Below are 11,671 nucleotides of genomic sequence, written 5' to 3' on the forward strand. Positions count from 1 at the left end.
TCGAACTCCTGCTCGGCCCGCATTCGGCCTCACCTTTCCTCTCGATTCCCAGCCGCTCGGCTCATCTACACTTTCGCGACCGAGACTCGCTCGCCTCCCTCTACCACGTTCGATCCCGCCTCCAGATTTCCTGCTCGCGTGCGGTCGACCCCCTCTTCCCCTGCACTGAAAATCTCGCTTCCCCTCTTCCTCACTCTCGATCTCGCACGCCCCTTTCTCTACGCGACCAAACCGCTCCACACTTCCTGTCGCTCGACTCCTCTACTCGGCACCGAAATAATCGCTTGCTTCAACTCTCCCGCTCGACGCCATCTCCCTCGCCTCCTCTCTTCCTCTCGACAGACCCCCACGTCTACCTTCCAGTCTTGCCTCTCCTCTCTGCGTCTAGACCGCTTGAGCCCGCTCACCTGCTTCGATCTTCTCGGCTTTCGACTCCTTTCTCTGTCGCCTGCTTCGACTCCCTCCTTTCACGCCTGCTTCGCCTCCTCACTTGCCTCCCCTCTGCACTGAAGCCTTTCTCTCACTCGGTTTCACTTTTCCTGCTCGGCTTTGCTTTTCTCGCTGGCTCTCCTACCCGCGCCCGAAATTCTCGTCGCCTTTCCTGTTTGACTTCACCTCTCGATGGAAACCCAGCGGCACACTTGCTATTAGAATTAGCTGGCCACGGGATCACCGCGTGCAAGACCTTCGAAAGTCCCATATTTCACCTGTTTAGTGCTTGCTGACTCTACAACGCTCGGTTGTCCCTCTTCGCCACATGAGATTGGTATCTCTTCTAATTCTTCTCAGTTGCAGGTATATTCTTCCAGCTATTACATTTTATGACTATCAAATTATTTACATAAATTTGAAATGGAATCCTTTCCACATGAATACATCCTTACTGATTTTGGAGAAATATAAACAATATTTCGATTATATGTTATTGCTGATTTTAAACGCTCATTTGCTGGTATTATGTTTCAAGCACTTGAATGCAAATATTGTGAGGTTCCAATGACCATTTACTTGTTGATCTTAAATACTCATTTTCTGATTTCGTACTTCGAGCACTCGAATGGGAATACTACAAGGCTCAAGATGACCGTAATTCTAGGGCTTGAATGCTTCTTTGCAGGTCTATGTTCTTTTATTTCCAAATGCCTCCCTTGGGGGTTGTTTTACCTGTTGTTTGGAGGGTTTAAACATTGCGATTTTTAGGGCTTTGTTTGCTGATTCACGTACTATTTTAGAGCCAATCTGTTACCTGATTTAGGAGAGTTTACACACTATCTTGGACTGGATTTCCTAGCTGATTTTGGGACATTTGAAATTGATGCTTTGAGCTTACATGAGAGCTGTTTCGGAATTTCAAAATTACTGTTTTAGGGCTGATTTTGAGAGCTTTGTCTACTGTTTTGGAGGCATTAAACCCAACATTTACGGGGTTGTTTTAATCAATGTTTTGAGGCATTTTGGTGGGCTAATTTGGAGGCAATCTATACACTATTTTGGCGAGATTTATGTAGCCTTTAAGTGTTGATTTACATGCGGTTTAGAATTGATTTTACGGACCCCTTTTTGCCCACTGTTTTGGGTTTCAATTGATTGTTATTTAAACGCTTTTAGGTTGATCTACTCGTTATTTTCCCCCTTGACTTTACTAGTTTTGGAAGTGGGACTTGTCTTATCCTTCTTTTTTTTTATTTGTTTTTAAATGGTCAAGTCAAAAAATGAGAATTTCTGATTTAATTACTTGGAAAACACTTAATTGGAGGTAGAACATTATTTTAGGCACAAGCTAAAGTATAGGGTTCCTAGAGTTTTAGGAGCACACCCTAGGTGAGAGTCCATTCACCTAGCCCTCAATGTAGGCTTCCTAGATTTTAGGAGCACACCCTAGGTGAGAGTCCATCCACCTAATCCTCAGCATAGTCTTCCTAGACTTTATAAGCACACCCTAGGTGAGAATCTATTCATCTAATTCTCAGCACAGACTTTCTAGATTTTAAGAGCACACCCTAGATTCCATCCACCTAGCCCTCAGCATAGACTTCCTAGTTTTTAGGAACACAACCTAGGTGAGAGTCCATCCACCTGATCCTCAGCATAGGCTTCCTAGATTTTAAGAGCACACCCTAGGTGAGAGTACATCCACCTAATTCTCAACATAGATTTTCTAGTCTTTAGGAGCATACCTTAGGCGAGAGCCCATCTACCTAATCTCTGCAGTGTAACCACCCAAAGTTTCATGAACATACCTTAGGTAAGAGTCTATTCACCTAATCCTCGAATGCACAATGAAACTTGACAGTTGACCCTGATTCACAAACTGATCAAGACACTAGACACCAAGATGCACCGAAATGTAGTTCATGCTTCCTTAATTAAATCAACAGTGAAATTCCCGCAATGACTTAACCAACAATGAAACCCAGTGCACCGGGATTTGAGCTTGAATATTACACTCAAATCCTCCTACAAGCAATCGGGGAAATTTCTTAACGCCGCATATGGAATATGGATCATCGGACTATTCGGACTATGATAAGTCTAGGGTCTGGGTGGCGAGGGCGATGACGACATTGCTTATGTGTGCTTAAACAAGTGATACGAAGTGGAATTATTAGAATATTATCTCCTACCTCAATGACCTTCTATAAGAGAGAGGAAAAGATCGATGATGTTATTCATCGACCCTTGGTGGGATTGTTGCCCCGATGCTCTTAGGTTGTCAGTAGTTCTAGCACGATTAGAGTGACTAACCTGTGGACTACACGACTTTACAAAAACTATTTACAAAAATAAAATAAAAATCCCTTTTGCATGTTAAAAAGAACTATGCATAAAAAAGACTTAAACAACAGCTTTTGCATGAAAATCAAATAATTTTTCTATAAAAATTTATAAAAGTCCATTGTTAGTCATTTGGATTGAAGTTAAGAACTACCTCCTGTAGATTGTCGAGTTGGCAACTCTTACTCAAGGTCGGGAAGTACACAGCCCAGCTCTGAGCCTCCACTTTTACCAATGTCTTATACTCAGTCCTGATCTTTCATATGTGGCTAAATGTTTCTTTTGCTTGTGATTTTTACAACTCATTTTTCTGACTTTCGCGTTGGGTTTTCTCGCATTGTTTAATTTTCTTGCAAGTTTATTTAAATCTGCTGCAAATCATATTATGCTCGCAACATTAATAACGCAACAGTAGCAGATGCCCAGGTACGCTTTTACAGTTTATCTACAGCATTTTACGTTACTGCATTTTACCTTTCAAGTACCTTTTATTTACCTGCAATTTAACTACTCTGCATGCAAAACCAAAATTGAAACAAAACGAAACCAAACATTGACACTAAAACTGTGAAACATAAACTACAATTTTCAAACACTTAAACCCTAGAGCCATTGCGACGACAAGTTCGAGATAGCTCGCCTAGCGCGACGTAAATCCTCACACTCTCTTTTTAGGCTCCTGTACAACCATGTTGTGCAGCGTAAGTCCTAACCCGCCTTAGGTTCCGAGGTTGTCGTGTGACACGACGTAAACCCTCTTATTTCTTCGGGCTATTTGCATAATCGAGTATTATGCATTCGTAAGTCCCAAATAATAAAATTGACAGGATTGAACATTCAAATAACATCTTCTCTAAAATGTAACCGTATAGTAGAATAATTTGGGAAGTCATTGAGGTTCCTCCTCAAGATCTGTGACATCCCCTACCTTTTACTTCCATTCTTTTCTTTGAACTCCTGAAAGAACAGTTCCTACTTGAGCCACTCCCACTTATTTTTTTCACGTCCTACCTTGAAAATCTGAACCTTGAATTCTTGAAGACGAACCATTGATCATTATCGAGAGTTTTCTCAAGTGACTCCCGTCATTTGAGATGTAATTAACTATAGGGACTTGCCTCTATAGGGAACTTGGAACCCAGGTAAAATAAACTCTATTTAATCTTTGTATTAAATAGGGGAACTTGTCGGTCATACATAAAAGGTTCGCAGACCAAACAGATGTCACAAATCTCTTAGTTTGCAAAATTGGGTCTATCGCTGAGGTCTACACTTATCTTTCGGTAGGATGTAGTATTCGCGGTATCAGACACGATATGCAAACTATTAGACAGATGAGATCCATTTGGTCTCATTTTTCAAAAATTAAAACATTGTCCTTTTAAAACTCAAACTATATATCTTTTATATTTAAATTAAATCTCAAAAATTATTTTCATATTCATATTTTCAAATCTATTTAACGAAAATTTGACCGACAGGAACATTAGAGTAATTAATTCTAAAAGGAAATGATTATAGCCTAAGTCTAGAACTTTGAAGTCTGCAGAGCTAGATTAAACAAATAATATAATGAGATGGATTTATCAAACAGTCAATTGAAAGGAAAATAAAAATTATCTAACAATGTTTAAATAAAAAGGTGAGTAATTAGGAGACATAGAATAGGCTCAAAATCTGTACTAACTGCAATTTTCTTTAGTTTCCTCTACCCACCCTTCATGAATTTATATAAATGCCTAAGAATTTCTATGTCATCATCATCATCATATTTTCATCCTTTTCTGTCTTGAATAGTAAGGCAACAATTCAATAAGTAAATTTTCACAACATTAAGCCATTAACACGTTCAGCGACATAGCGAGCACCATGCAGACAAACAAGAGCATCAGAAGCAAGCAATCAAAGTCAGTTGTGCAGTATGAGCTCGTGTATATCTGTAAAAAGCAATTTTTTTCTTAAAAATAATGTTAGACAATGATTCGGCATTTTATTTCAACTCATTTTTCATCTTAATAATAAGATCTTATTATCTTAAGCAGTTACTTGATTCTTTATTCCGGGCCCTGTTTGTTTTTGTTGAATAATATCGTCATCTTTTTTTCCTAAGCTGGCTTTACTTTCTTGAGGCTTTCAGAGACAACTGCTCCATTACCTTGGGCAGAAAGGATGATGATTGCATATGGCGCTGCGAAGGGCCTGGCTTTTCTTCACAATGCAGAAAAACCTGTTATTTACCGCGATTTTAAGACATCAAACATATTATTGGACTCAGTTAAGTTCACCCTAAGTTCACTCTATGACATACAAATGTGTGTGCTTGTGTGTGTGTGTGTATTTATAGTATAGTGTCAAATTAGTTGGACTAAAATAACCCCCTGTAAAGAGTCGGGAGATTATTTTGACACCTCTCTCTCTCTCTCTATATATATATATATATATATATATATATTATAATCTTCTTAACTCTTTTTTATTTTTCAGGATTATACAGCCAAGCTATGTGATTTTGGCCTTGCAAAAGCAGGACCTCAGGGTGATGAAACTCATGTCTCAACACGGGTTATGGGCACTTATGGATATGCTGCTCCAGAATATGTCATGACTGGTATGGCTTGTTCTTTATGGCATTAGTTTTTAGACCTTTCTCTGATAATATACTGAACTATTTTGTCTTAAATTTTAAGTCCCTTTTGTACATTAGAAATGATCAATATAATTTTCTAGTTATGAATGCTTATTTTTTTTTTAACTTAATGCCTTGTAAATCTACTGTCACCTAAGACTAGTAATACTTTATATAAATTTTTCCTTACCACCACCTAAAAGCCTAGTTTTTTTTTTTACTTTTATTTTTTAGGAGGATAGGAATCAGTTCTCTAATTTATCCCCCTCTTGATTTTTTGCTTCACTCCCAACACTAAACTCAATGCCTTTATACTCAGGTTGTGCTCTCTGTTGAGCCAAGCCATCGCCTTATATCTCCATGCCTTAGGAAATTTGAGATATTACACCCATGACTGTACTTGAGTTTTCATTGTTCATGGAACATGCATTGTTACTTGAGGAATGGCCGCTATATGGTGGCTCGCTGGGTGAAATGATGCTGCCATGTGGATTGGACAGTAATGATGCTGCCATGTGGAATTGGACAGTAATGATGCTGCCATGTGGATTATTAGATTAAGTTTTTCCATTTGGTTTTTAAATTTGAATCTTATTTTACATTTTTGAAGTTAGGTTTATTTTGAAAAAAATCATTAAAGATTGTAAGTTGTCCCAAAAATGCAATATATCCATTGGCACCGTTGAATAATTACAATCTATGCAATGGAATAGAAATTATTGTGATTTGGGCAAACATTATGTCAATTTCTTACACTCAATTTGAGGGCAGCTCATTGCATCATCGATGACCATCGGATCACATCGAATCTTTAGGATTAGTTTTTGTAACTCAAGGCAGCGTTGAGCCGCCAGCTCATGCATCGAAATATGTCTGTGCGTTCGATTGACCTTAATGCATGAAACTTTAAAAATTTTTTGAGGTGTTGTGATGTGCTCCAAGCATTATGAAACAGGAGTCCCTCATCACAGGTCGGCGAAGAGCTTTGAATTCTCGGATCATGCTAGTGGGCCCTGCAAGTAGGTAAAATTTTTAAAATATCATTGATATTTAAAAAAATGATAAATTATTATTGGTGTATCCAACATTGTGAAATTTTGGGAGACCTTTGCTGTTAGATGTAGAGTACGTTTCATTGGTTTCACCACGGTGGTCTCATAACTCTGTAAAAATGATTGAAATGTCCTTAATATCTTTGTTTCATCAGTATTTGTGTAAATTTTTGTTAGCCTTTTTCAGGAATCATGAAGCTTATGATATATTTTTGTTTCATCATAAATTTATCAAAATAGTGGCTTAAAAATTTCATAAAATTCCACATTCCTGACAATTATGAAACTTGAGGTTGACCTCCTTTTCAGTTAAGATGTAAGGTATGATACTTTTATTTTATTCTGGTGCAATTCATAACTTAGTAACATTACCAAAAATCTCTTTAGGGTAAAAAAAACATTAAATATTCTATATATCATCCGATAAAAGCTTAAAATTGAGGGAGCCTTTTGCATTATAAGAACGGTGTAGAAACTCAAATTTGTTTTGGTATATCCCATAGTTAGTTCAAATCGAGTCCATACCTCCTAGAGTTCAAACATTTATATAATATTTTAGATATTATAAGATTTCTAAATTGGACCCTGCGCTCCTTGAGCATATACTGGGGATTGGGTGTATTCAAATTTGCTCATGTTGACATTTCCAAATTTGCTCGGGCACATTGACCACATTTTGAAATGCATGCATAACTTATTTTTGATAGATTAACTAGAGGAGGACCTCACTTTGAGGAGGCTATCCAATCTCAGTCTCATTGAGCGGTTATCAATGACCTTAGATGTTGAATGTTTTTATTGGTACAACATTCCATAAGACCTTATGGCCTTACTCAAGTTTTGTCGAAATATTTAACATATTCATCTGCAGGTGGCCGCCAGGATTCCTTAAAATTACAATGTTTCACAGCCACCTCGAATCAATGTCCCTATAAGTACCACATTTAAACTTGCTTTGGTTTTAAGCCCCATCTGTTGATCTTTCCTTGCCATGTGATTATAAAGTCTTACCTTTCAAGCCTTCATTGCTCTGAGATTTTAATATCCAACCTGATCGAATTGTTGGCAATCAGACCTTATTCAGTAGGTTTCGTGTTCACATCTTCTGGATTCCCCACACAAGTGTTGTAGTTTGCTTCCTTATGCTTATTAGAAATTAAGGGTTTTAAGCCCTAATCCTAGGCCACTCTATTTTAAGATTTATAAGCCTATACCAATCCCAAGATTCTTGTATGAACCATTTTCTCACTAGAACTGACAATAAATTCTTTAACCTTGTGCTTGAGTCACCTGTTTGAGTCTACAAAACATGGGATAATGAAGGGCTTCGTCTTGAGGCAACTCGTGGATATGAAAATATACTATTTATCATGTTGATGCTAATCTTAATGGAAAGGAATCAAAGGACCTCCTTTGAATCAAGTGCTCGATATAATTTATAATTTCAAATGGTCTTTTGCAACACTTGATAATTCATATGTAGGTATTTCCATCTCAAGCTAGAACTAAGGGTTCAACCTTGGATCATTGATTTTGCCATGTCACACCTCTAAGCAAGAGAGAGTTTCATATAAACACTTATAATCGTACTTGTCCCACATGAACTTATTTGAAGATGGATTAGTTATAACCCCCAGCCGGAGAACCTCTAGTGGTAACATGCTACCACCTTGGAACCATTATTTGCCATACTATTTCCGTAGGGCCTATTTGATTCAATTCGAGTTTCTAAACCTTACTATGTGTAGGTTAATGTCCTACCACCTTGTATAAATTGAGATATCTAAAAGGTGGCAATCTATGGTTACTAATTGAACGTCCTGGATGATGTGGCCTCATAGCCCTCCATCTTTGCTAGTCTTTTAGGTCGATGTAGGATGATGGAATCATGAGATCTCCATTGGGTTTACTGTGCCTTCTTGTTCATTTCTCCATAATACTAAACTCCTAAACACCACTTAGAACACCCATGGGCATTTGCTTCGCACATGTATTATATGAATTTTATTATACAATTTGAAATTTTAAAAAATAAGATTTAATTAAAGTTTAACATTGTAGCCAATATTTCTTGTTGAAATGACAAAATTAGACATAATGGAGTATTTATCATAAAAAAGAGAGCATAATACGTAAGATAAATGTGAAAAATGGAAGTTTTTTCCCATAGAATAAACTACTTTTTCCCATAGAATAAATGTGAAAAATGGAAGTTTTTTAATAATTAATATGTATGTGTACTGTGCAAGTATATAATGCTGGTATTTGAACCACACATTCGCAAGAATTGTGCAAACAACAGTGCTTTATATAACTACAGATGGGCAATTTCTGCATCTAATTATATTTGTGCTGTAATTATATAACATTCGCACTGTAGAAAGATATTCACACATATTCTAGAAAGAGTAATAAAGGCAATCACTCTATTCTTCCACCATCCCTGTTTTTTTGTCGTGTTTTTGTGCTTATGCATGTGATTTAAAATTACATACATAGCACTCTCTTTTATCCATTTTTTGAATTCTCGCTGAAATATCAAAATTTATGATAAAATCTCAACCCATATTTTTTCCTTTCTATTAAATTCTCTATGGCTTGGCACGCTTAAATGCATAAGTTTGGTAGTTCAAAATGATAGCTTTGAGTGTTATTTTTGTAAATAACAATATTTTGAGTGATATGTATGTAATTATCCCTTAAAATTATTGCTCTTCCCTCTAAAGGAAGTGGCCTGAAACGCACAAAAGAAAGAGAGAAAAGGAGAAATAAAAATAAAAATAAAAACTTGGGACCTTGTTCCCATAGTTAGCCTACCAAAGATAAAGAGTTTTGAATGTTACTGGTATGCAACACTTGTGGTCTTATTACAAACAGGCCATTTGACTGTAAGGAGTGATGTCTATAGCTTTGGGGTTGTCCTCCTCGAGCTCTTAACTGGTCGCAAGTCAATTGACAAGACCCGGCCTTGCAAGGAACAGAGCCTCGTCGACTGGGTCCGTCCAAAACTCAACGACAAGAGGAAGCTACTCCAGATAATCGATCCACGGTTGGATGGACAATATTCAGTTAGAGCTGCGCAAAAGGCCTGCAGCTTGGCTTACTATTGCCTGAGCCAGAATCCAAAGGCAAGGCCTTTAATGACCGATGTTGTGGAGACATTGGAACCTCTGCAGGAGACCGGTGTGCTTAACAGCATCCCTGACCAACGGATGCATCGTCGACTCACAGCTGCTAGTATGGGCTGTCGACCAATTCCGACAGCAAAATGCTCTTCCCCTGGTGCAATTCCTGCATGCCAGGTGAGATGAAGGCTGCTCATGTACATACAGTTTGCTTTACTTGTTTGTTGCTTTATTTATGTGTGGTTTTATGAGTTTAGTAGTATCAGTTGTGGGTTGGATGTAAATGATTTCACCTAGCTATTTTCTCTGAAGATTCATAGAATCTGATAGTGCTTAATCGTATGGGGAAACCTTGCCAAAGGGCAGGGTTTTCATTCAAGGAATCAATGTCTGGTTAAACAATTAAGAGGCTAATAGCTGTTGAATAATTGCTTTGTTTAGTTCCATGAATTCTGAAGAGGTTGTTGCAGTGAACTTTTTTTTAGTACAGATACTATTTGAAATCGTCATTTTTGGAGCTTTTTTTACTATGTTGTAGCTAGAAAATGTACAATTGACCTTTTTTTTATTTAGAAATTTCTTTTTAAAAGTTTTTGGATTGGTTCATAAAATAGACGCCTTCCCCCAAAGAGATCTCATTGCACTCCTTTTTCTCTTTTACATGCCACTAATCCGACCATAGCGAGTTTTTGTCATGAACCCCTCTTTTTTTTTTCACATGCTATCCATTCCATCAACAAGTGCTACCAATGAGGTCTGTGACGAAGTGCTCTGCCCCTACAATAGTCGTCGGCCCAATTGATGCCTTCCTTATTTCCTCAAAAGTGGGTCGACTGTGGCTAGATTATTTCATGCAAACTAATTTGTATTGAGTTCAAGCCAATTTAGGAGAATTTAAACTTCATCAATACGAGAGATTATCTCATATTGAGGTTAATTTCATTCAAAAGAAACTTTCAAGCATATTACAAATTATGAGGCATATATAGTCGAGAATATATAATGAGAAATTTGCATACGATTTGTTCATTGCCAAAGGAAGATTTTGGTTCCTGAAGTTGAGTAAAATCGGATGTCAGATGAGCAGCAGCACTGAAATCCATAACCCAGTCCTATAGTTGAGCTGTATGAGCATTAGTAGAGGTGGGGGGAGAGTATTCCAGATTTATCCGGTGCCAAAAAATTGTGGCGGAGTGACCCACTTTATTATAGATTTAATACAGTTGTTTCTCTTGGAATCGATTAACCAGCTTTCATCGTCTACCATTTGATGTGCCACAACCTATGCGCTTGAAGTAGAAATTGTTTTACCCCTGGGAAGCAACTAGAGCTAGGTGCGAATCAAGTGCCATGTTGTGTTTAGCATTTTCTGTGATAATATTAATCTCCTTGCTGCATAGCAACGAATGTAAGCCGTCCGGTCTGATGACTTGCAATTGCGTACGGATAAGATCCAACAGTTGAAATATTGTGCACAAGTGCCATAATGTCCGAGAGGTATTGAGTCATCATATTGTTCTTCATCATGATGTGGTGGAGCTTACTTTTTAATTGAATCACCCAAGACTTATTTGTGGGTTGAAGCCTCCTCCTGATGGCATTCTAAATTTCGGCTGAAGTTTATAGGTGGAGGACATACAACAATATAGCCGCTGATAGGGTACACGTCTGCCGATACATTTTGATCGATGTGAATCCATGCTTATAATTCAATGTTGGTAACTATGGGATTGCTGTTTTCTGATGCGTATTGCTGCGGTCGGATTAGAGTGCCGTCCAGTAATCCAAGAAAATCGTTAGCAGTGAAGATCGTCAACATTTGAGTCCTTCAAATATGATAGTTTTCAGTTGTCAATTGGTTTTGAGCCAATCGTTTCATGTGAGAAATCAGAAACTTTAAAATGGGAGGTTCATTGATGTTGAGAAGAAAGATAAAATGGATTAGAGGCTGTCGAATCCTCCATGTTAAAAGAGAGATAAGCAGTGAAGGCACCTCAGGGAATGTGTAGAATGCTCCTTTTCCTGTCATATGCAAGTGAGCCAAATGAGATCTGCTTCTCCGTAGAGACATTCAGCACTGAATCACATGGCCT

At 37.8% G+C, this 11,671-nt stretch overlaps 1 protein-coding gene across 4 annotated transcripts in view; it reads left to right on the forward strand.

Annotated features, from left to right (window-relative positions):
* LOC110032365 (probable serine/threonine-protein kinase PBL8) overlaps nucleotides 1-10,018 on the forward strand; it is a 36,793-nt gene extending 26,775 nt beyond the window's left edge. For 2 of the 4 annotated variants that reach the window (XM_020735977.1, XM_020735978.1), the window contains exons 4-6: nucleotides 4,886-5,049; nucleotides 5,260-5,383; nucleotides 9,331-10,018. In XM_020735977.1, the coding sequence (XP_020591636.1) occupies nucleotides 4,886-5,049; nucleotides 5,260-5,383; nucleotides 9,331-9,764 (722 nt within the window). In that variant the 3' untranslated portion in view covers nucleotides 9,765-10,018. The remainder of the gene's footprint in view (nucleotides 1-4,885; nucleotides 5,050-5,259; nucleotides 5,384-9,330) is intronic. The other 2 variants (XM_020735979.1, XM_020735980.1) reach the window with 1 other exon arrangement.
* Nucleotides 10,019-11,671: the final 1,653 nt, after the last annotated feature.

This window comes from Phalaenopsis equestris, unplaced genomic scaffold (genome assembly GCF_001263595.1).
Source record: "Phalaenopsis equestris unplaced genomic scaffold, ASM126359v1 Scaffold000932, whole genome shotgun sequence".
NCBI classification, from domain to species: Eukaryota; Viridiplantae; Streptophyta; class Magnoliopsida; order Asparagales; family Orchidaceae; genus Phalaenopsis; species Phalaenopsis equestris.